Source organism: Octodon degus, unplaced genomic scaffold (genome assembly GCF_000260255.1).
Source record: "Octodon degus isolate 3935 unplaced genomic scaffold, OctDeg1.0 scaffold00007, whole genome shotgun sequence".
Taxonomy (NCBI): domain Eukaryota; kingdom Metazoa; phylum Chordata; class Mammalia; order Rodentia; family Octodontidae; genus Octodon; species Octodon degus.
The window spans coordinates 26,704,076-26,730,370 of NW_004524583.1; the positions used below are offsets into that span (position 1 = coordinate 26,704,076).

A 26,295-nucleotide genomic window follows, 5' to 3' on the forward strand; every position below is an offset into this window, starting at 1 on the left:
TTTTTTTCTTTTATTGCTTTAACTTTTAAGAACCTTGTCCTCTGGTCTTTTTTTTTTTTTTTTTTAAAGCTAATCATGGTGGTTTATAGGTATGAGAAAATAAATGTTCGTAAGATAGATGACTTGATGTTCACTTAGTGTACCATGGTCATTTATGGTTAATTTGGTTTGTCCTTTGAAAATTTTTTCTTAAAAGTGTGAGTGCATTATTAGTTTATAGGAAAATATCTGTGATAAGATTTTGAAACTAATCATCTGTTTAGGACTTCACATTGTTTTCATTTTTACATACATGGAAATGGCCACAGGATGGCGGTAGATGCATTTTTGTTCACATGTGCCAGTACTGTTAAGTAACGACTAGTTGACATTTCATAAGCCCATAAAAATTGTAAGAAAAGTGTAGAAAATCCAAGGTGTTACTTAGTTGGAGAGAATTTTATTTAGGAAATGTTTAGACTATGTTTGAAGTTTTTTGCATTTAATTTTATGTCTGTCACAAAAGTTAAAACAGACCTATTTCAGCCTTGATTAAGGCGCAGTGAGTTGTAAGTCCCCCAATGACTTTTTCTTTTTCTGTAAAAAGAAACAGAAGCCAAGTCTTTCATACTATAACTGATATACATTATCTGTCAGTATTTTTTTTTTTCTTTTTTTTTTTAATGTATTTAGTGCAGGGTCTACAGGGTCTCACTACACAGATTGGACTTGTAGTGATCCTCCTGTTTTTCAGTCTCCCAAGTACTGGGATTACAGGTGTGCGCCACCATGCCCAGTCTCAGTCTCCATCTCAGCACACCCCAGGGGCAGGGCCAGCATGGCAGGCCAGGGATCGAACCCCGGGCCCTTGTGTCTGTTGAAGCAGGTGCGTTAATCCGCTGAGCTATCAGGCCGGCCCTCATATGAGCATTTCTTAAATGAATCTGATTACCTTGGCAATTGCAGTTAATTACTATTTTTTTCCCCATAAATTTTGTGGGTTTCTTTTTTTTCTCTGATGTTCTGAGACATTGCCAAATGTTTCAGAGAACAGGAGAGTCAAAAATGCCAAAATAATCTTCTAAGGCTCTTAGAACTTTGGTAATGTTGAAGCAATTCAATCTTGTCTTTTACATAGAGGCCTTGGAGTAAGGAAATTCACTCTAACATAGGGGAATCAAAACCCACATCTTTCCTAGGAGATAAATAGTTCTAAGAATACGTGAACCCCAAATGATACCTGTTTCGGGGGAAGTACCATGTATTTCATTTGGACATGTTCATTGGCTTAGTATGTGTGCATGTAAAGAAATCAAGCAGCTTACTAGCAATAGCTACCCTACCTCTAGTCACCTTTTTTTTTTTTGGTGGAACTGGGGATTGAACTCAGGCCTTTGTGCTTGCCAGGGAAGCGCTTATTTTGCTGAGCCATCTTCCCAGGCCCCTAGTCATCCTTTAAATCTGAAGATATGGCAGGACTTGGAGGCCAGCACCATGCCCTGAGAAAGCTGTAAAATTTGTTCGTTTTCCCCTCTTCCTTTATGATTACTTTTAAATTTTAATGTAAAAGAGAGAAATTGAATTGATTGTTTTGAAAGATAGTATTTTGGAGTCTGTAAGACCCTGTCTTTTGGCATTAAATTCATTGGGTATATGTTTGACCACATGATACCATGTAGCTGACTCTATATCCTGATTAATATGTTTAACAATTATATAGTGAAAGCAACTTTAAACAGTGGTTTTTATTTCTGTATTTTCCATTTTACATGCAAGTTAACTTTAGATGTTAACTATCAGAGTAACTATGACATCTTTTGCTGTATTGGTGAAATTATACAAATGAGATTAATTTTAAACTAATTTATGTGTTCTGAATCCAGAAACAAATTTTAAAAAGTGATGTGCTAAAATAGTTTGCTTTTTAAAAATGTTTGCTTAAATTTTTTTAATGTTAGGCCATCACAATAAATAATAATTAGAAAGTCAAACTGGGTGTGGAAGTGCACACCTGTAATCTTAGTAGTTGAGAGATTGAGGCAGGAAAGTCACTGTGAATTTGAGGCCACCTGGACTACATAGTGAGTTAAAGGTCAACCTGCTCTACATAGTGAGATCCTGTCTCAAAAGAAACAAACAAATTAAAATTAGAAAGTCAAACATACTATTTGTATACTACAGTCATCAGGGGAAATACTAGGTGACGTGCTTTATAGTTAAATACTAGGGCAGATTGAGTTGTCGCTTGAAAGTCATGGTATTCTTCAGTTTTCTTACAGATTTTTTATGTTGCTAAAAATATATATCAAACTGCTTAAATTAATAGATGAAATAATTTGTCAAAGTCAGTTTGCATTTTTGTGGGACATGTTCTCCTGGGCTGCTTTTTGACATTGTGTCCTGAATGTAGTGTCCAGCCACCTCTACCTTTCTTGTTGTGCATGCTTTGATTATATATGAGAATTAGGAAATTCAAAACTTGTTTATATTTAGAAGCTAATTTTGGCCACTTGTGCAAGTGAAATAATTTTTATACCTTAGTGTAGTGATAAGTGTTTTTATATTTTGCTTGCCTTTGCACATAGCTAAATTATAATAGCTGTTACAACTGTAATTGATCTTAGTAATTTTAGGATTTTTTCGGGGGGGGGCGCTCAGGATGCCTTCAGGGTAGGTCTGGATTGGCTTGAGAATTAGGGGATTAAACCACAGCATCCTGAGACTGACTGCTTTGTTGCAGCAGGCACTTAAACACCTGAGGTAATGGGCAGGCCCCTGATCTTAGTAATTTTAAAAGCATAGCTAAAAGTTTTATAAATGTCTTGATTACTTTTCTCTCACTGCTGAAGCAAAATGCTTAATGCCCAGAAATAAGGAAGGAAAGGTTTATTTAGATCACAGTTTGGGGAAGTTTTAGTCCATATTTGGCTGGTTCCCTAGTAGGGTTCCATGGCAGAGGGGTACAGTTCATGGTTGTGAAAAGCAGTAAAAGCAAGACGAGCAAAGGGCGGAGTGCCAGAGTACAAGCCCCTTTCCCTCCCTTGTATTGTACGTAGGTGATGCACCCCAGGGTGGGTGCAGCACTCATAATCCTGGCGTTGGACCATGAATCAATGAAAAACTCGAGAAGCCCACCTCACGATTGCAAGAGGCTTTGGGGGACATCTAGACATGAGCTGTAACATTCCACTCTTGACTCACATACATCCCTTTGTGCAAAAGGCATTTAGGCCACCTTAAGAGTTGCCAAAGTCCTAACAGTTTTAGATTGCTGAGGAGTCTTAAGCCCCAAATCTCCTCCAATATCTAAGGCAAACCCCTTGTCTGTGAGCCCTTGTACAAAGGAAGAGTTAAATACTTCCAAGTTTATGGCACAAGATAAACATTACCATTCCAAAAGGTACCAACAGGGGGATACAAAGTATTGAGATCAAAGCAAGTCCAGAATCCAGTAGGGCAAACATTAACTCTTGTAGTTTCACATTTAATGTCCAAGGCAATCTGTGGCAAATCATGAGCTCCATGTGGCTCCACTCTTTGGCGTGTCTAGTGGTTGTAGTTCCCACGGCTTTTCTCTTGGGCCTCCTTTGCTCCCTCTTTGCAGCTTTCCTTAGATGATCCACATTTTGGGCTCTTCCAAACCTTTGGGGGTCTCCACTGCACTTTAAGCTTTCACTCACAGTTTCGCATGTCGCCCTCTCAGAGGCACACTAGCTGGCTTCCCAGGCCTTCTGAAGTCAAGGTGGAAGACTTTTTAACCTCAGAACTCTTGCATTCTGCATGCACTACCACCAGCACCATGTAGATGGTGCCAAAGTTTGTTGCCAGCGTGAGCAGTAGCCAGGCTTTCCTCTCTTGGCTGTAGGTGTTGAATGCCTGAATCTCTCACACAGAACTGCCGAGGTGTTTCAGCAATACTCTTTCAGGCAACACCTCTAAACCTTTTCACACTCTTTCCACAAGTCATTTCCAAAGGCTTTTGAAGCACATGATCAGGTATGGAGACAGGGAGGTAACACAGATTTTGTGTGAACATGTTATCATTTGTCTTAAGTAGTACTGAGAAATAGACTGCTGGGTTATACAGTAAATTTAGGTGATGTATGTGTAGTTTTTCTTTTCATCTTGTATGGAGTTCTCTGAAATTTCTGGGTTTCTGTTGACATTCTTGGATCAGCTAAATAGCACCACTTCAGCTGCTTGGCTATTTCCCACCATAGTAGGATCTGCGTGCACTCGGTCCTTACTATTATTTCTGGGACTCCATATCTTTTCTCTGATATTATTAACAAAAGTCTACCCACTAACTAATTTACAAAAACTAGAGGTTTATGTTCCTCATAGTTCTGAAAGGGAAGTTCAAGATTGGGTGGCTGTATCTGGTGAGGTTCTTGCTGGCTGTGACAGTGAAGAGTCCCAAGGTGATGCAGGGCATCAGATGGCAAGACAGGACTTTCTAGAGCCCATCTCCACACCCTTTGGCTTTTGTAAGGTTATATTACCTCCCTGCCTCCAAATACTTGGCTTAATATTCCACTGCTTTGTATCGTGCAATGGTGATTAAACTTCACCCTGTTTTGGTCAGTACTTTTAAGCCATAGCACCCACTTAAATACTGTCTTTTTTACTAAGATTTCCATGTCTCCTTGATTTGTGCTAAGCTCTGTTCTGTCTACATTTTACTCTCAAAAGTCTCTGATTTTTCCCCTGCTAGAATGAAGGTGCAGTTTGTGAAATATCCACTGGGGCATGAAACTTGAACTGGACTCTTCAGTAATACTTTTTATTAATTTCATTCTGAACTCGTTTAGCTTTCAAACATCTCTCTCCAGTTCTTTCCCCCAAACCCTAATATTAATTTTATCCCCTCAACTCTCTTTCTTAAGTCTTCTCTTTCAAATAGGAGTATTTATAGCTGCTCTATCTTCAACTCTAAAATTATGGTCTCCTAGTGGAGCAGTAAACATCGTGCACTTTGGATGTGACATCTGAGGGCTGACCGTGTAGAGACTGGCTGGACCATGTGGATCTAGATGATGAGACTTCCAGGGACGGAGTGGAGACAGGCAAGAGCAACATGCCAGGCTCAGGGTCTCCACACTTCCAAGATTTACTGGTAGGGAAAGGAAAGAGGCGCCATCAAAAGTGACATTAGGCCCAGCAAATAACCGTCTGCCAGTATCAGGAAAGGCACTAGAGAGCTGCACATTTTATGGAAAGAAAGCATTAAGCTTTTCTGGCTAAATACCTGCCGCTTACAAACTTCTGACTTACTGATTCTAGTTCTGTCCCATGTGAGTGTCAGAAGCAAGAATTTCGGTGAGACAGCCTTCAGGTATTTCATGACAATAATCAAAACCCAGCATCATGTTATGTTCCTTTTTAATTCCTTTGCATAATGTTGATAAGTCCCTTACTGGTTTGATCATACTTCATTAGTCACTATGTCTTGCATGGAGTTACACTAGGACGGAACACTGTCACTGCCAAGTATGATAGATGTTTCCTGCCCCAAGCCTACAGTGATGGAACTAGTATTTGTCAGAAACTTTTTAGGTTATAAAGAATTCTCAGACTTCGTAGTTTTCATTCTCACAGAAAAATTTTCAGTATGTAAAGGTGCTGAAAAATTGTTGCCTGATGCCACTGTCTGCAGGGTTCTAATAAACATGCCCAAGATTTGTTTTAGCAACTTGCTATCAAGCTAAATTTTCAGTTACCTTCCATAGTTTTGCAGTTGATGTTTTAAGTGTAAGTTTTATTATCTTGGTAAGTTTCTCAGTTGGTCTTCCCTATTTTCTACTTATTTATTTAAAACATTTTTTACTTTTATTTGTATATGTGTATGCTATAGTATATAGCATTTACATTCATCAGGGGGAGTTGGTTCATGTACATAGTACATCTGGTCTCTGTTTTTATTTCTGCTCTTCTGTTTTAGATTTTCCACCCAACTCAGAATGGCCTTTTAAAAATATGTATCAGCACATAATGACTCCCTACCCAAAACCTTTTGAGGACTTGTTTGTGTACCAAAATAAAATACAAACTCTTGTAACTGAAAAGTCCCTGTATGATCTGCCTCTTCTCTGAAATCATATTGAGATATGTTTATTTAAATTTTATTTTTATTAGTACATGTTTGCAGTGAATGGCAGTTACACTCATCATGGGGAGCTGGTAGATAATACTTGTTTTTCTGTTCCCTTCTTCTTTCCCACCATTGAGACATGTTTGAGATTAAAATGTCACTTGGTAAAAGCTGTTTTCTTGGACTTATACTAGGCCACTAGGCTTGTATTTTTATATGTATAAGTACCTCATAAAAGTAGAAATGGGCAATTTCTGAAGAATTGTATAAATAATTAATATGCTTTCAGAAGTAAAACCAAACTATTTTTTTATGAATTAAAAAGACCTAAGAAATAAGTGTACTAAAAAATCCAAGGCAAGAGTGTTGATTTCATGCATTGAGAAAAACTTTAAATACAGTTACCAGACTTGATTGATCAATGAGTGATATATTGATTCTTGATACCTTTTTTAAAAAATTTTATTTATTTATGTGTGTGTGTGTGTGTGTGTGTGTGTGGCCAGCTCAGCCCACCAGGGGACGGGGCTGGCTGGCATGTGGTGCTGGGGGATTGAACCGCGGTCCCTGTACTTTGCTGAGCTTGTTCTAAGTAGGTGCTTTAGACCCCTGAGCCATCTCACCAGCCCTTGATACCTTTTATATAAGACTTAAATACATGTTGTCTTTCTTTTTCCTACTTTTCACATGAGAATTCAGTTTATGGTTATCTAGGCAAAATTTCTTGGATTTGATCATTAAATTTAGCCAAAATATTTTCACACTGTTGTACAACCAATTTTGACTTTAAAAATGTGTATGTCAGCTGAATTAGGCCTGATGGTGCACCATGTAACCACAGCTCCTTGAGAGGCTGAGGGAGGATCACAAGCAAGACCAGCGCTGGCAGTTTAGTGATACTTTGTCTCAAATTAAAACTGGGGACTATAACTCAGCAATCTTCAGTAACTAACACACACACACACACACACACACACACACACACACACACACATTTTTGATAGGAAATACTAAGGATAGCATCAACCTATACACCAAAATGTTGCTCTACTTGTTTCTCTGGTTTACTTCAGAATTACCTTGCATGGGATATGTGCCAGTCAACTTGACTGGCTTATGAGCTAGCTGCCTGGGAATTAGTGAAGCACGGGTCTGTATATCTGGGTGGGTCCAGAAGGTGTGACATAGCACCCTGTGTGGTCCCTGGCCCCTCCCTCTCTCATACTGTTTCCTTGCTGTGTGTCCCAGCCACCATGAGCTAAGCAGCTCTGCTTCCCCACACCCTCTTGCTGTGATATTTCTGACTGAGCCAGTCAATCATGGACTGAACTGCCGAAGTCTTGAGCCAAATTAAACCTGTCTATCAAGTGTTAGGCGTCAGGTATTTTGACCCAGCAGTGGGAATGCATACTAACACAGGATGAAGGATCCAGTGGAAACAGGAAAAGTGTTTTTAAGTGTTCAGCTGCAGTTTTTAGGGTGGGAAGAGTCAGTCGCAATAATCTGGTCAGTGCACTGTCTGGAGATTGGGAAATCTGATAGGTGTTTCATGTACTGAAACAATACTCGTGTTTCCACAGGTAGATGTCTGCTAAGAAACATAATCGTTTTTATTATTATAAAACTATAAAACAAAGAAGGATCACTTAATTATAAAATATATTTAAATATGTGCATGAGAAATGTTGTGATACCCATCATTATTTTAAGTTTCCTTTATGGGCTCCTTAGCCGTCACCTAAGAATGGCAATTAGAAATTAAAGGCATTCTTACATGTAGTATTGATTTATTTATCTATTTACGTATTTATTTATTGCTGTCTCAGCCTGCCCTGAGAGCCTAGCTGGCATGGCATGTGGTACTCTAGAGATCGAACCGTAGTCCCCTGTGCCTGCCTAAGCAGGTGCTTTAGACCGCTGATCTATCTCTCCAGCCCAGTAGTTTTAATTTTTAACTTTGATGTTTTTGATGATGCTGGGTTTTGAGCCCAGATCTTTGCATGTGCTAAACACACATTACCACTGAACTGTGTCCTAAACCATAGGTCCATTTTCTTTTATTTATTTGTTGTTGTTGATACACGGTTTCACTATGCAGTTTGGACTTGTAGTGGTCCTCCTGCCTCAGCCTCTCCAGTGCTGGAATTATAGGCATGTGTCTTCATGCCAGGTTTCGGGCCAGCATGGTACTCCCAGCATGCAGTATCTGGGATTGAACTTGGGATCTTGCACTTGCCAGGCAGGCACTTAAACTACCCAGTTATCTCCCCAGCCTCCCTAGGTACATTTTCTAATTGATACTAACGTAGAGGCCCAAATTGTGCTGGGGTTTCCAGGAAAAGACATGCAATTACTTGTGAATTATTTTATGCTAGAATACTAATTGTTCTGTTAACATAGTAAAAACAAATAGTATGTATACATATATGCACACACACACACACATATATATATATATACACACATACATACATACATACAGTCTTGTATGTATAGTGCATGTCTTTAAATGAAATGCAGTTGCCAAAAGGTATATTAAAAACCTGCTTGTGCAGCCGCCAGTTATCATGCCATGAGGGCCCCACCTGCGGGGTGCGCTGAAAAGATTGAGACTGGGCATGGTGACGCACACCTGTACTCGCAGCTTTTGGGAGGCTGAACACTGGTTGATCACTACGAGTCTGATCTACGTAGTGAGACCCTGTAGACCCTTACTAAAATACAAAAAAAAAAAAACAAACAAACCCAAAAAACTACTTGTTATTGTTTGTGGTATTTGTCAAGTCAGGACAAAGAACTTGGACACTTTTTGCCCATGAATATAATTAATTGTAACATTACCATGCCAATTATCTGACTTTCTAATGAAGTCAGAAAAATCATTAGGTAGAAATGTAGTTCTACTGAGAACCTTGTAATTACTGCTTTTTGTGTCACTCTGCCTACATTAACAACATTCAGAATTTAGAAAGTCCTGGAAATCTTACGTTGGATTGTCTAATTGCTTTGTCAGCATGATCAATCATTTTCTGGACTTAGCAGTTTCCGGAGGTAGTTAAGCCTGTGCTCATAGCATTGTACAGGAAGGAGCATGAATTAGTTCCTGTAACCCATCTCTGTCGCTTGGTGTCACATATATCGTAAATGAAGTATTTGTCTTTAGCAGAAAGGTTGGTACACCAAGCTACAATTAATGAATACAAGAATTAGAAATCAAAACTTTGTTTAGTCTGAGGAAAAACAGTTCCTCGCTCTGTAACCACCAGGCTGTTGCTTGTTTGCATCAGCTCGGGGACTGTTACTGTCTTCTGCGAATTCTCCAGCAGGGTCCTGACTTCGTTGAATGAGCCAATTGTTTTCCTTTGTGTTACCCAGCTAGCACGTTCCCATCTGGTTTGTATCAGACTGTTTTCACAGCCAGCAACTGCTGCCTCCTCGATATCCTCACACTTCGGGGCCTCGCGCTATCAAAGCACTGCACTGATGGCCTCGCTGGCTGGACCGATTCCCAGGGCAGTGATGACCCAGCGCTCGCAGCAGTGGCCCTTAGCTGCACTGGTGTCGTGTGTACAGTGGGCAGGAGCTCACCCTCCCTCCTTCCCCTCCCCCGCAGCTGAACTGTTCAGCACAGAATCTTTAAAGCTCCTATTTTAGGGTATGGAATGGTGGTGTTCTTATTTTCTAGTGACTTCCTGTACTTGAAAGCTCATTTTTCATTCTTTTATTTTTTAAAAGTTACCAGGTCTGGCTTTGGGGAAGTGAACTGGTCACAATGTCAGATTTAATTATTGTTTCCAAATTTAGTTAGGAATGTCTAGGTATGGTAAAACCCATTGTAAGGACTGCACGATAGTGCACTGTGTTTTTAGTGATAAATACAAGCTATAATTTGAGAGAGATTTTTATATTTAGGAAGGCTGTCTAAGAAAATAAATTTTCTGTGTATAGATTATAGAGGAATTTAGCCTATGTAAATACTAGGGAGGTACTGTGCCTTCATCGTTTGAAGCTGTCAAGTATCATTTATGAGAACATTATAGGGCTGGGGAGATAGCTCGGGGTCTGAGCGCCTGCCTGGCAAGTGCTACGAGGACTCTAGTTTGCTCCTCGGTACCTCATGCTGTGCCAGCCCTGAAACTGGCCTTGGTGGCACATGCCTATGATCCCAGCTCTGGGGAAGCTGAGGCAGAAGAACCACTCCAAGTCTGAGCTGCATACAGAGACTTTGTACCAAGTAAATAAAAGATTAAAAAGAAGAAGATTTTCCCTTCAGGTGTGAAGGAAAGTGTGATATATGCCATGGAGAAGCAACAGGAACACAATTTAAAATAAAGTCCTAAAATTGCCCCTCAAAAAAAAAAAAAAAAAAAAAAGAACATGATAATAGCAACCTTCACACTCTGTGGCCTGGTATAATATAGTAAAATTAAAGTTATAGGAGTATTGTTGAGTAAGAGTTACAGTTGCATTTAAATGCAGTTAATATCATTGCTTTATAAACTTTTTCAGGTGTAAAGAGGAATTAATGCAAATTTACAGAACATATGAATATTTCAGAAATTCTTTTAGGATAAGTTAAAATTGCATGAGTTTGTGCTATCAGTTAAATCCATTGTGTGGGGAGTTGTCACAGAACCTCACCTCCCTGTGTGAGTCAGCCTAGAGCAGCAGCAGTGAGAAGCTCACCTAGCTTCTGCCCCAGCGGGGCTCTCAGGGCTCAGGGGAGGGCGGTGGCTCAGTGCTTTTCCCTGGCTGCAAGTGGCTCCGTCTAAAGTCAGTAACTTGGTAACTTCATAATTAGAAATCAAATTACAAAAGATGTTACCTTTAATTCTTGAAACTAACCTTTTGAGTTTTTATTTTTCAATTTTACCCTTTTATGGAGGAATCATATACATCCTGAAAAGTATAATACATAGTGTAGACATGCAGCTCAAAGAACTGTCACAGTGAGATATTCTCGTACGAGCAGGACCCGGACGGAGGACCCGGAGCAGAAACAAGAGAGCCAGCATCGCCACGAGCCCACGCCCCACTCCCCTTGGCCACAGGCTCCCCTGATGGGTGATGCTGTTATTCTTTTTTTTTTTTTTAATGTTATTGAGAAAAATAGCAATGAGACAGTTTCAAAACAGGTTAGTAGGACAGTTACAATAATTCATTGCATATTGTTGTCTTTGTAGTAGTTATTCAGAGTACAAGATGCAGACATGATATCTTGTTTAAATGTTATTCTGACTTCTAAGAGCAAAGATTATTGCTCTTGTTTTTGTGCTTTTATACATGCAGTCATACTGTTAGTATGGCTTCTTTCACATGGCAGACCTGTTGTCATTTTTAAGATTCATTTAGTTTTTGACCATTATTGCATGCTTTTATAAAGAATTATCTGAGAGGAACTTGTTTTAGTAGCTATTTCACAAGCCATTGAACTAACAGGAAGTGTGTTGTAGATAAAGTTGTCTACTAAAACATGGTCTCTCTCTGTTCTCAATCAGATTTTAATGTTGGAATGTCCTGCTAGACATTCTTGCCCCTAAAAGGCAGGCACTTTGTTACAACAGTACATAGCAGTACACTCAAGTCCTTACATGCTTTTCAGTGAGTTTTAACAGTGAAGGGAACATTATTCAGATAAATCATGCTCTGCATTTGGGATAGGATGAGTCAGCAGTTGACTTTTTGGGATTTGGAGTTGTTATGTGGCTAAGAACCATGTCTATTGTCATTTGAAAAAGTTGGTGCACCTACCGGATACACAATCAGTGAGTAACTTAATTTGGAAGATTGCCTCAAAAGTAGGCAACTGATTTTTATAGATTTTTAAATACTCAAATATTCCTAGTTTTATTTTAATAATTTCAGATTACTATTTCAGAATGCAGGTATCTTGAGAGTTGCTAAGTTTAGATGCCACTTTGTTAAATATTGTTTTATATTCTTGGATATCCATTTCAAAAGTTAAAAAGTTTTTATTCTGTGGGTTCAAAATATATTTTGAGGATCATCTTTATATTTTTGCTTTACAGTTAAAAGAGGATAATCTATAAAAGTTGCTTAAAATAGTCATATAGTTACTGATTTAAATATTGCTATCTTAGTGAATCTTACTAAATACAGCTTTAAAGACATGGAAGATCAAACTTTTAAGCCAAAAAGAAATTTTAAGAAATACTATTACAAATAGTATAAAGCTCAGATTCCTGTCCTTTAAAATCCAAATAGTTTAAGAGCTTGTGGGCTGATTATAATGTAGCTCACTTTCTTTTCTTCTCCCCCCCATTCTTTCTTCCTCTCTCCTCCCTGTGTACATGGAGTGCCAGGCAAGCACTCTGCCGTTGAGTTACATACCCAACCCACAGATTACTTTTAATTTGCACAAAAGATGTTGGCTTGGGGGCCAGGGAGATGACTCAGTGGAATAAGCGCTTCCCTGGCAAGCGCAAGAGCTTGAGTTCAATCCCTGGTTCCACCAAAAAAAATAAAAAATAAAAAAAATAAAAAAAATAAAAAAATAAACAGAACAATATACAAAAGATGTTGGCTGATTATTTGAAGTGAATCTCTAAAGTATTGTGATAAGGTGAACATTTGGAGAAAGCACAGTGTGCAAACCCAGTGTACCCAGTGTATCCAACTGGCACAGACCCAGTGTCCTGTGTACCTTCATTTAAAGCTTTTCCACCAATGCCCTTGTTTTCCCAGCCTGGGATTCCATTTTCAAATCAGAGATCACTCGTTCTTTATTTTGTGGTACAAGGTTAACAAGTCTGCTTTTGTGGTAAAGGTGAAAAGGATAAGTTATATACCTAAGTATGACTCAATTTCTGTTCAATATTACCTGTGCAAAATTGGTGTAGAAAATCAATAGAAATGTATAGATTAAATGACTGTTTTCTCATCCTTTGGCTTAAATCCCAGCAACTATTATTTCTTCAATTTGAGAAGCAAGTTGAGGAAATGTAAAAATCCATATTTGAAGGCAGTTTTCAAATTGTGTTGACTTGATTGTAGGTTTTCTACGTTAACTCTCAACTGCAGACCTCAGTACTCAGTCTCCAGTGCACCTATCTTATCATAAGTGAGGTTAAGGAAGTTACAATTTGAATATTGGGATAGTAGAGATTTCTTTATTGTTAGTAAAAAAAATCTAAAAAGTCTTGTGCTTTATTCCATAAATCAGGAATCTTTTCCCATTGTGAATGAAAAGTTTTATGTTTATAATGCTAACAATTTAAGTAACCATTTGTGTACTTTTCCTCTGTGATATACTCTACTGAGATCCTCATTCTACTTGGTTAGGTAGGTAGTACTCTTATTTTACCTCTGAGGAACCAGACGGGACTCAGAAAAGACTGATCCAAACAAATGTTTCTCCAGTGGGAGGGACCTGGAGCCTGTGTTTGTACTGTGTGTGCGGTGGTGCGCCATCTGCAAGGCTGCTGTGCTAGGCCAGAGGGACCAAGCAGTAACTTCCTTCCCCCCGTGTAACTCCTGGGAACTTAGAGCCAGAATGCCGGTAAATAAAGAAAGCATCTGCTAGTTAATATGACACGTGATCAAAACTGTGGTGAACATCACACTAACCATTTGGCTTTATTACACTAAAAAGCATACTGCCATCAGTCCACCTCAAGATACAGTGCTCACCCTGGATTTGTGCACACTTGTCCCATTGTTCTTGCCACTTTCTTAGGCAGTTCTGGAAGATCTCTTCTAAGAGTGTCTTTGGTCGCTCCACTGTGACTATGTCAGTGTCCTGAATCCATTCAAAATGCTTGCCTTTCATGGTCATTTTGGCTTCGGAAAGAACCAGAAATTGTGTGCTATCCAGTCCTGTGAATAAGATAGATGAGGATGTGTCACAGGATTTTATTTGACAGAAATTACCATAAATATTTTGAATCAATTCAAGATATCAAGGCAGCCACAAACAGCCACTTAAGAAGGAAGACTTCCAGAACTGCTATGGAAAGTGGCAAGAGTGATGGAATTAAGTGTGTTTGGAGTGATGGGGGTACTTTGAAAGAGTTGATTGCAATGTATCTTTTACTGTAGTTATTTTATATTTAAATATTCACTGTGTTTTTGATAACTACATATTACAGTAAGCACTGTTAAAGTATTTAAAGATTTTTGAAAAACTATCAAAAAAGTTGAATGTTCAATTTTGGTCTGTTTGCAAATTTTACTTTTTTTTTTTTTTTTTTTTTTTTTTTTTGTAAGGGGAATTGAATTCAGGACCTTTTGCTTGCCAGGCAGGTTCTGTGCCCACTGAGCTTTATCCCCAGCCCAGATTTCACATATGTTTGAGTCACTTGTGTTTGCCACATTTTTATCTTTATCCATATTCTTATCTTTGTAAAGTTACATTTTGTTGTAAAACTGCTTTTATTGGGGGGAGGGTATTTTTAAAACAGGGTCTTGCTGTGTAGTTCAGGCAGGCCCTGAACTCACTGTCTCATTGTGTAGCTCGGGCTGGCTTTGAACTTGTGTCAGTTCTCCTGCCTCAGCCTCCCAAGTGCTGGTATTATGGGTGTGTGCCAAACCAACTTAGCCTAAAGCTGGTTTTTGAACTTTTAATTGATTTGTGTTCTATGGTTTAGATTTGAAAGTACTGAATTTCAGAAGCTTTCTACAGCATAAGTGTGATTAATATGCATGTCCCCACTAAGAATATGTTCCCCAAGTGTGATGAAATACAGTGCTTGTGATCTTGTTCATTTAAATATTTGCCTTCTTGTAAAATTCATCTGAAATTTTTGTGAAATAAAATCTGAATTGATTCATCTTAGAGAAAATTAGAAAAGAAGGGCTGAATACTGGTGCCTAAATTTTTCCTTTATTATGCCATCCCCCAAATTTCCTTGAAGCAGTAGTTATTGATGATTACCAGTCAGTTGTTTTTCAGAGGGTAGGTTAGTAGTGTGCTGGCCACATGGACTGACACCCTTGGTGTCCAGGGCATTTCGTTGGCTTGAGAACTACAGGTCAAATATCCTTTTTCCAAAATGCTTGGGACAAGACAGGTTGGTTATTTCAGTTTTTTGAATTTTGAAATATGTTCACATATATACTGAGATATATTGGGATAGGGCCTAGGTCTAAACACAAAATTTATTTCCATTTTCGATATATCTTACTCATATAGCCTGTAGTGATTTTAAACTTTTTTTTTTTTTAATGTATTTGGTACAGGGTCTACAGGGTCTATAGGGTCTCACTACATAGATTGGACTCGTAGTGATTCTCCTGTTTTCAGCCTCCCAAGCGCTGGGATTACAGGCTCACACCACCACGCCCATTCTCAATCGAAGTCTCTGTGTGCCCTGGGGGCAGGGCACGCCGGGGATCGAACTCTGGCCACTGCACTCTGCCTAAGCAGGCACTTTAATCCACTGCGCTATTTGGCCATCCTGCCTGACGTGATTTTATACAGTGCTTTTAGTGTCCTTGTGTTTTGGCTGTGACTCATCCCATGAGGTCAAGTGTGGAATTTTTCACTGTGATATCTTCTTGTTAGAAAGTTTCAGATTTTAAAACATTTCAGGTTTTAGGTTTTTGGATTACAGATACCCCGCCTATAACAGGGCTATAGATTTTCTCCTTAGTTGTTTAGCTTTTCTCTGCTTTCTAGTATTTAGGCATGAAATGAGGTTTTTTTTCCCCCCAATAAAGTTTATTTTATTTACTATTAAAATGTTGTCGTGGTTTTTAGTGCATTGTCCTTCTCTGCTTCCTGACAGCTTTACTGGGTGTTCTGTGTGCACTGTGTTGAACAGCGTGCCCCACACTGACCTAGGGAGAAGGGAGACTTTAAACTTCTTTTTGTAGTGATTAAATTCTTGGGTAAAAGAATCTATGCAAAAAAAAAAAAAAATTATACAAAGTTTTAACCTTGAATAGATAGCTTATATTTATTTTTAATTGCAAAATTATTCCTGAGCCTTTCCTCCTTCCTTCACTTTTCATGCGTAAAGATAACAGTCCATTAGGTAAAGTATTTCCTATTGAAGGCTGTTAAAATAGAGCTGTTTAACATCCTTCTTTACATTTAGGTCACTAGAGCAGGCTTCTGTTTACCTGGTTTTATGAGAGTAACTGGGAGTGCATTTGGCCTGTGTTCTTTCAGTGAACAGGAATGAATCATGAGTATTCCTATGCTTAACTGATTTCCTTCTGGAAGGAAAAAAAAAAACCTCACTTTTTTTTCTTAATTGTAGCTTCACCAGGTGATACGGATCCGACACAGATTGAACCCAGTCTGTACCGTGCCCCTGTATTTACAGGTAAGATTTTTACTTCACATTTCTGAACTTGGGGCTTGGGATTTTTTTCATTTCCCTGTAATATCTTTCCCTCACAGCAGTAGAAAAATCTCATACCAGTTTTTAATTCCTCTATTTATAAATTTATGTGAGGTTTAGAAATCCCTTCATGCTTTAAAGTCAACTCTCCAAAAAGCGTAAGTTAGGGAACAGAAAAAACCTGTTTTCCCTTTGGAAGGTTTATAAGACGTCGAATTAAAAGCTGCAGGTGTTGCAGCCAGAGCGCTGCGATGGTACTCCAGATCAGTCCGTCTGGGGCGGTTATTTGTTGGGACAGGATAGTGTTTAAACTTTGAAGTCAGTTTTAAACAAAGTGAAGCAGCTGGAACCTGGCGTAAGACAAAACAAATCTTTCGCATGAACTATTGCTTTTCTTAGAGGAAAGAGAATTGGAGCTGTTTTCACAGGTGCTGATACATTTATTCTTCCTATAGGAAGTTCTTTATTTTTAATCTTAAATTATAAATTTTTAAAAGAATCATTTGTCAAGTTGTTTGAAAAACAGAAGCAATAGTAGACTCGAGGTATAATCAGATTTATATGTCTAAAACATTTTAATATAAAACTGTTGTAACATTTTAAGACATCCTTTTAAACATGAAAGTAAAAAAAGAAATGTTTAATAGTGACTAATTCTGGAAAGCAGAAGCAGATTAAATATTACCTCCTGTACTTACATTCATGTGACTGGGCACCTTCTTCATCAAGACCTGTAGTGTTTGTTCTCAACGCTGAAGCTGTGATGTTGCATAACCTACAAGGCAGGTTTAAGGATGTGAGGAGCACTGAATACAGCAAGATAGTTTAGCAGCACCTTCGATAAGAAATTGAAGCAAGAGTGGATGAAACCCAGTTGGACAGGAAAACACTTCAGGAACCCAGTAAAACAGCTGAAGTGCTGTAACATGTGGACCACTGGGTGGCAACTCCATTGTAGAACTCGGAGCTCATTTTATTTCATTTTATTTATTTATTTATTTATTGTTTGGGGGGCAGAACCGGGGATTGAACTCAGGCCCTTGCACTTGCCAGGGAAGCGCTTATTCCACTGAGCCATCTCCCCGGCTCCTCAGAACTCATTTTAAAGATAACATGTGAGCAGCATGAATGTAGGCAAGCTGATAGCAAGAACCACAGATTCTCCAGGTAGAAAATGTCTATTTGGGACTGGGGAGGTAGCTCAGTGGTATAGTGCCTACCTGGCAAGGGCAAGGTCCTGAGTTCGATCCCTGGTACCAAGTAAAAGAAAAAAATGTCTGTTTGGTTCCACAATCATTTCAGAGCCCAACTATATACCTAGTGTCATGCTACAGCTTTATAAAATACAGAGGAAAATAAGTCACTGGCCTAGTGAAATGTGCCTCACAGGCTCAACAGATGCTCACACTAGTATTCCTACAGGCTAGTCAAAGACAAAGACTGTCCTTGGTCTAAAGGAATACATTGTCCAGGGGAAGTTGACAGACACCTGAAGAAATAATTATAGTGCAGTCTGCTAAGTGCTGCAGTCACATTGGCCGTGGAGAATAAGACGTCCATAATTAGCAGAATAGGAACTCCTGACACTTGACCACCAGTACTGGAAAAACAACTGCGAGCACGAAACACTCGCACTTGGCGCTGTGCTTTGAGTTAATGATTGTTAAAATTTAGGAGCTATGGCCCCTTTAAGTCACTAGAAGCCTTGATCTGTTTCTCAAATTCTACCTGCATACAAAATAATTTGTCTCAAAAGTTGGGGTGTTTATAGAACCCTCATTACCTACTCATGTATCCTGGATTAAGATGCTTCATGTGCTTAGACCAAAGATTATTACATTTATTTCCTTTTTCCTTTTATTTTTAAACGCACCATTTATAATAAACGAGCCTTTAACTGCAGGTAAAAAAGCCAAAATTCAGGCAATTAAAATTCATCCCACTGTCTGTTTATCACATAGGGCAACATAAATTCACACATGTGTTCAGTCCAAAGAACTACTTGGGGGTTGCTGTACTCCTCTATGGAGCTACTTACTGATGACTTCTTTTCTCTGCTTGTGTTGTTTTGGGAGATAGTGCTTTGTTTGAGTTGCTCTCCATTTGCAAATAACTAAGATTAAAGGTTGAGAGTTGGAATCTCAAAACTATTGCTGATATGGAATATCTATACCTGAAAAGCTTTTAGAAGGCTATGTTACTTATATTTTTAAATATGTATAAAATAAACAAGTAATGGGGTCGGGGAGGTAGCTTGGCAGTCTAAGCACCTGCCTGGCAAGCCCAAGGACCCGAGTGTAATCCCTAGTATTGCATGCCATGCCACCATGCTGGCCACTGGTACTGGCTGTGGTGGTGCATGGGTGTGGTCCCAGTGCTGGGGAGGCTGAGACAGGAGGATCACTGTGAGCCCGAGCTTCTAGTGAGACCCTGAACCAGATAAATAAGTAAATAAATAAGTAAATAAACCCAAGTAACAAATTGGACACTAAAAATTTTGTATCATTACCTGTATCACTTGGAATAAATTCCTTTTAGTTGTGCAAGCAGAGAACATAACATTTACTTTGAATTTTTAAATAGTTAAAGCAAAGTTTGGTATTTTGGTGTCCAAAAAATATATATTAAGTTATATCTTAGGAAGCATTAACCATATGGTCTGATTCCATGACATCCCTAGTTTAAATGCATGCCAAGTAAAATGACATACTATAAGCCTGTGGAGTCAAGGAATCTTTTTTTTTTTTTTTCCACTTTTAGCCCTAAAAACAGCTGTTGAAACAATTGCATCATAGTCTATGGAAATTTTGACTCAACTGGACATTTTAAAAGTCAGAGTTAAAAGTATCAAACTATGTTAATGTAGGTAGAAGAGTTCTGATTGCTTTACTGGTGATTTATTAAGATATTTTAAAAAAAGACATTAGTCTTTCTTTTAAAAAAGTGTTAAAAGTTCTGTGAAGACCGTGACCAGATACAGATGTTGTCCTTTCTGCTTATTAGTAGTGATGGCTTCCCAATTTGTAGAATTCTAAAACTTACTGTTTAATTTGCTTGAATGAACACTTCTAAAAATAGCCTCCCCAAAATGTACATTAGAACACGCCGTTAGACAGTATTATGCATTCCACTGGCATAACGCATATATTAGGACACAGTGATCTAGAGTTTAAAGTAATAGCTTGGCTGTTCGGAGCACTTCCAAGTGTTGCCTGCCTCCCTCCTCCCTTTCCTTCCCGCTCTCTTTTTCTTTCTTTCTCCCACTCTCTCTCCTCCTGCCTTTTCTTTCTTTCTCACACATCAGTGAAGCACTCCCGTTCCTCTGCCTACAGCAGAGCACCCCTGCTGCCTGTGCTGAGGGTCCTTGCTTCTTGGGAGCCCTTCCGCTGGTGGGAGTGTGAGCTGCCTGCTGGAGCGTCTTCTGGGGGCCAGCGCGCTCCAGCACACTTCCCATGTGTTGCCTTGTTTAATCCTCACAAAACCCTTGGAGGTTTATAGTCAAGAAAACTGTGGTTCACATAATTCACATGGCTTTCTGAAAATCTCTCTGTTCTCCCTGCTTTTCTTCATAGCACTTTTTAAAAAAATGTATTTAGTACAGGGTCTACAGGGTGTACAGGGCCTCACTATGTAGATCGGACTCCTAGTGGTCCTCCTGTGTTCAGCCTCCTAAGCTACAGGTGTATTCCTCCCTACCCAGTCTTAATTGCTGTGTCAGCGCGCCCCGGGGGCGGGATCGGCGTGGCACACTGAGGATCAAACCCTGGCCGCTGCGCTCTGCCTAAGCAGGTGCTTTAGTCTGCTGAGCTATCTGGCTTGGCCCTTCATGGCACTTGCCACTTCCTGACATTATGTGTCTTTCCATACTTGCCTGCCATTCATAGTCTACACCCAGCAAGCCTGTAAGGCCAGTGAGAGTGGATCCCTTCCCCGTGCCTGTAATCCCAGCCCTTGGGAGGCTGAGACGGGAGGATCACCATGAGTTTGAGGCCCACTTACACTAATAGCAATACTTTGTCTCAAAGAAAGAAAAACCAAACTGCCTTACGGTCTTTAAAATCTTTGTCTCTCTGTCTCCAGTTGCCTGCTGGGTAAGTCCATTCATATCTTCCAAGCATGCCTAGTCACCCCGGATATAACTGGTCTCAGAATCTCCCCATCTCTGTGTACCTCCGTAGTCTGCACATTTCCTTGTGTTCTTATGGTCTTACTGCCTGCTCAGCAACTCAGATCTGTCAAACCAGATCTGAGTTTCTGTGCCAAACTCAATTCTTAATAAGGACTTAGTCTTTCTCCAAAGGAGCTTGACTGTAGGCCCACTGTGAAGGATCATTAGTTCACCTGTGGGTTTTGGCCAGCCATCCTGCTCCTCGTTTTCCACACTGTAATTAGAAGTATCTTTTATAAAATACATTTGCGCTGTTCAAAACCTGTTCAAAATCTTTTGTGATTGCACACTGTTTATGTGACCTGGCCCTGGTCTTCTGAAGAACCTCCTCTTACCTTTCCTTCAGTTCAGTGCATACTTTATGTCAGATTCCCAGGGCTCCTGGCATAACTCACAATAGTCAAGATTTAAGATGAGATAGAATAGATAATGAGAATATGGTATATGTACACAGTGGAACAGTATTCTGCCATAAAGGGGAACAAAATTATGTCATTTGTAGGAAAATGGAACATACTAGAGATCATCATGTAAGGAAAATAAGATTTAGACAAGTATTGCATATTTTCTCTAACACATGGAGTCTAAACAAACAAAGAAAACATAAAGGTGGAAAAGATACATTATTAGGCCAGGGAAATGGAATGAGGGGGAGTGGGTTTTAGGAACGGTACTACCAAAATATGTTGTGCACTTACATGAAAAACTTTCAAAAATCAGCATTTTTGTAGTTTTAAAAATCAGCATTTTTGTAGTTTTAAATGATATCCAGTTAACATTTTTTATATTTATAGTAATATGCTATAAACTTAGAGGAGTGATTTAAGCTGTAGTCAGATAGCCACCATATGTAACAGCTAGCTCTTAGTATGAACATACTCATCTGAAATGACCCCCTCTGGACCTACTGGATCCTATATTAAGAGATATAATATTGTTCTCAATCCATAGAGTACAATTTTTCCATGTTTGATTAAATGTAAAACTAATGAAGAAAAATCTATTTTACAGAAAAAGCTGCTTCCCATGTCAAATGTCAGTAGTTTTGAATGACCACTGTAATATTTTTTCCTTTGACATTACTTGCTTATAGCATAGTACTAAGCTTAGGCACCTAGTGAATGATGGTTCATGGTATGTCCATTTTATAGAAATAGGTGGAAGACCAAGGTACTACATGACTCACACCTACCCCCTGAAAATAATATTCTACCTATAAAGAACAAAAATCTCTTATCTTAGAGTCATTGCAGTGCTGTTTGGCCTGCAGGGACTTTAGGCTACTTATCTAAGGGTAGCTGTAGTGATCTTTTAGTGGGGGCAGTAGCTCATTTGCTTGGGGGTACTTAGTAAGCTCTGCTGAGCTCCTTACCATACTGTTCCTTCATCATGTACTCTGCAGTGCAAGTACTATTATCCCTCTTCACAGATGAGTTGAACTTCTGAATGGTAAAATAACTCACCCCAAATCACACAGCCAGTGAGAGGTTAAGTCTGGATTTCAGAGATTAGACTCTCAACCCCATGTCATCTTACCTAGCATATTTTATCATCTGTTTGTTCCTCAACTTTTAGCACTTTCATGTTTTTAAACTATTGTCTTTAACTGATTAAGAGTGAGAGGGAAGGGAAGACTGGGAAAGTTGTGTTAAATGTCTGACAAATTCTGAGCACCTTGAGAAAAGGAATTCCCCACATGTGGTCCTTGCTTTCAGTGCCCCATGTTAGAGAAAAGGAAAAGCACCTAACAGTGAGGGCCCCTGGACTGAGCTGACGGGTTTCTCCTTTGGGCAGGTGGCGAGACAGTGCCCTGCGTCGGTTCACAACCATCCCCTGCCAGAATGTGCGTGACACTGCCCACAGTGAACCTGGAGGACTGCTCCCCAAACCTGAGCGTCAGCACCATCCAGGAGGACGTGGGGTCTTCAGGAACAGACACCTTCTGAGCCAACAAGAGGCAGCAGTGCACATTGGGACTTTACCGTGGTTGGAACCATCTCACAGACTATTTTGGTCTCTGAGCATATTCTGGAGAACGTTTCCAGTTTTTTATTGAAAATGGAAAGCATACTTTGGGTATAAAAGCAAAGTTTTTGAATAAAATAAATACAAACTGTCATGAGTCTGGCTGTAAATTGTTTCATGGGCGCCTGAGGTTGCATGGAACAGTGGAAAGAGCATGGCATTTGTCATCTGAGAATTATTTACAGGTACAGCTATCTGACTGTACTCATGAAATTACTCAGTGCAGGGATATTCATTCCGACATCTGTAGTAGTAGCAAATAAGCAGAAGTAATCTAATGCCTGCCAGTAAGGGAGTGGTTAAAAAAGTAATGGTATTTGTCTTAGTTACTCTTCTCTCATTGCTGGGACAAATACCTGACACTCAAAATGAAGGAAGGAAAAGTTTATTTAGCTCACAGTCACTGGACCGTTCAGTCCATACTCAGCTGGCTCCAAGGCAGAAGGCACATGGCAGAGAGCAGCCTTTCAGGGCAGCCACGAAGAGCAAGAGCACAAAAGGAGCAGGTAGCTTCTCTTCCCTCCTGACATTGAAATGCAAATTACCTGCCCCAGCTTGGGGGCCTCCACACCCACAATAACCAATCACAAACTCCAGAAGCTGCCCCATGACTGCACGAGGCTTTGGGCGGACACCTAGACACAAACCGTAACAGTATTACACAGTGGGATATTAGGTGGTACAAAAAAGAATTTTAAAAGGCATATAAATAAGGAATTATCTTTAAGATGTGTTGCTAGTTGAGAAATCTGTGTGTGAAACTGTGAGCTATGCTATTAACTATTCAAAGTGAGGGCCTGGGAGATAGCTCAGTAGAGTAAGTGCTTGCCTGGCAAGCGCAGGGTCCTGAGTTCAATCTCCGGTACCGCAAAAAAAAAAAAAAAAAAGTGAGATGGAGGACCTCAAATATATGGTGTCTACATACATCCGATATATGACGATGTGCGTTGCTTCTCTTTGCTTTAAATGATGGTAGCAAGATAAACAAGCTGCTGGCTGTCTCTCCAGGAAGAGGAGCTGATGGGGAAAGGGAAAGGAGTCACAGATACCTGAGGTCCCTGCATTTGAACTTCATTCATGAGCAGAAAAACATTATGAATGAGGTTGATTCTTCACATACTTTTTACGTGCTTTTCTACCTATACCCTAATATTTTCCTTATAAACCTATGAAACAACATAAATACATAAAGTTAAGGGAAAATTTAAAAAGCATGCCTTAAAAGCATGGTTCTTATAGCTTGATGCACACAGATTCTGTTCCTTGCTCTGGTGGGCAGGCGAGACCCCTTGAAGCCGGTGTAATGTGTGTCAGGGCGTGCAGGGAGCGGAGTAGGGTGAGGTACGGGCCTGTGCGCCCCGGTGCTAACCCAGGGAAGTGGTCAGAGTAGTGCAGAGCACGAGAGATGGAGGGCGGCAGGCACTAGTGCAGGACAGAGCGTCTTCCTGAAATGCTGTTTTGTCACTGCCGAGGTTCAGACAGTAATTACAGTCGTCCCTGACTTTCCTCAGCCTCTGACTGTTAACTCGGTGGGGCTCAGCCGTGGCTACACATTGGAACCTCTGGGAGCTTTCAAAGTCCTAATGCCTGGGCTGCATACAGGGCTTCTGATATCATAGGCCTTGGGTGGGGCCCAGGCTACCGTATTAAGAGCGAGAAGAGGGCTGGGGAGATAGCTCAGTAGAATGAGCACTTGCCTGGCAAGTGCAGGGTCCTGAGTTCGATCCCCAGTACCGAAAAAAAAAAAAAAAAAAAATGAGAAGAGACCTTTGCAGGTGATTTCACTGTGCACTCAAGGTTTTGAGAGTAAATAAGGACCAAAATGTACAGTGCATACTGAGAAATGGGAAGAAATTATTCAAAAGAAGAACTACGGTGGGGAAAGGGGGAAAGGAAGGAAGGGAAAAGGAAAAAATGATTAAAAAGATACAATGGAAAAAAAATTGTAAATAGGAAAAGAAGGGATGAGAAGAGGCTTGGAGGAAAAAGAAATCAAAATATATCATGTACAAATTCCCTATGATGAATATATTATATCTAAAATGTACCAATAAACTTCATTTTAAATAATTCAAATTCCTACCACTAAAAAAAAAGCATCACCAAACAGCAACATAGCGTTCCTTACATTTCTCAGGGAGTCTACAGCCTGCTGATGGAACCCTGTGGAAACTTAGAAACACTCCCGCCGCCCACCTGCTTTGCCTCTGTTGTCGCAGCGACTAGGCTTGTCTCAGGTAGCTCTTAAGGAACTGACATGCTACCAATTTCACTTAAAAAAATTGTTTTTTTAATTTTAATTTTTTAACGTATTTGGTTGTTGCAGGGTCTCACTGCGCAGCTCGGCCTGCCACTATGCCTGGACTCTGGCAGGCTCTGCCTACTCTGGGGCTAAGCTTTTTGTTTCAGGGATTGAACTCAGGCCCTTGTGCTTGCCAGGCAAATGCTTATTCTACTGAGCCATCTCCCCGGCCCTCCCATTTCACCTTAGAATATGTTTTCTTTGTAGGACCCTTAATTTTATTATTTATTTATTTTTGTATTTTAGGGAAAGGTCTACGGGGTGTCCAGGATCTCACTACTAGATCAGACTCATAGTGAGCTGACTGTTTACAGCCTCCCAAGAGCTGGGATTACAGACATGTGCCACCACACCCAGTCTCAATTGCCTTGCTATCTCAGTGGGCTCTGGGGGCGGGCTGGCAGGGCAAGCCAGGGATCGACTGACCCCCCACCCCCCTCCCTGCACCTGCTTGCAGGCGCTTTAGTCCACTGAGCTATTTGGTTGGCCCAACAATTTCTTTTAAACCAGTGGAAGAAGTGCTGTTCTGCGCATTCCTGTTGTTTTGGCTGATCATTGGTGAGTCTCTGGAGGGGGAAAGCCGGAGAATCTGGCCTAAATGCTGTTTTATTTTACACATTATCCCCCCAAAGTCTGGTTTGAAAGCTTTTTCTTCTTAGGAAGCATTTTAGCAAAATCTCATTTTATCCAAAAGCATCTTTTCTTTCCTATTTATAGAAAAGCTTGTTTTTTCTAACTTTAGGATAAAAATGTAGTTTTTGATTTATCTTCTTGTACATTGGAGCATTTCTGTTACAAAAAATGAGCGTCTGCTTACCAGCATTGTATTTTATAGGATTATTTCCATTCAGAGTTACTGCTATACCTGTACTTATTCCTCTACTGCCATGTCAGATCCTTTAGAATAAGTAAATTTTTAAAACTATGCGACATTTTTCATTTTATGAACTTCAAAGTTGAATTTACACTTGATTTTTAACTTCTAGAATAAACCCTTTATGAGGAATGCTATTAGGAGGTCAGTTGTGTCAAGATCCAGGCTGATACTGCTGGACTAACAACCCTTATCACTGGAGTAACATGTACTTTAATTGTTTCTTTGGTTTAATCCCAAGATAAATTTACTCTTTGTATATTTTTAAGTTTTTTGGTTAGCATATGTTTATAGTATATAATATTATCATCATGGAGTATTGACAATCTAGTATACACATACTTGATTCTTTCACTTCAATGCCCTTTGTATACTTTAATAGGATCTTGAATAAATATTTTTATTATCAGATGTGTTTCATTTGATTTTTTTTTTCTTTCATTTTATGTATTTGGTACAGGGTCTCACTAAGCAGCTCAGACTTCTTGTGATCCTGCTGTTTTCAGCCTCCCCAGGCTGGGGGATTACAGGCTTGTGCCACCACTCCTG

At 39.7% G+C, this 26,295-nt stretch overlaps 1 protein-coding gene across 1 annotated transcript in view; it reads left to right on the forward strand.

Moving 5' to 3' along the window:
- Window positions 1–22,577, forward strand: part of Kiaa0586 (KIAA0586 ortholog) — a 132,315-nt gene extending 109,738 nt beyond the window's left edge. Inside the window, exons 24-25 of the mRNA XM_023701686.1 lie at window positions 16,294–16,359; window positions 22,340–22,577. Of these exons, the coding sequence (XP_023557454.1) occupies window positions 16,294–16,359; window positions 22,340–22,491 (218 nt within the window). The 3' untranslated portion in view covers window positions 22,492–22,577. The remainder of the gene's footprint in view (window positions 1–16,293; window positions 16,360–22,339) is intronic.
- The last annotated feature ends 3,718 nt before the right edge of the window (window positions 22,578–26,295 follow it).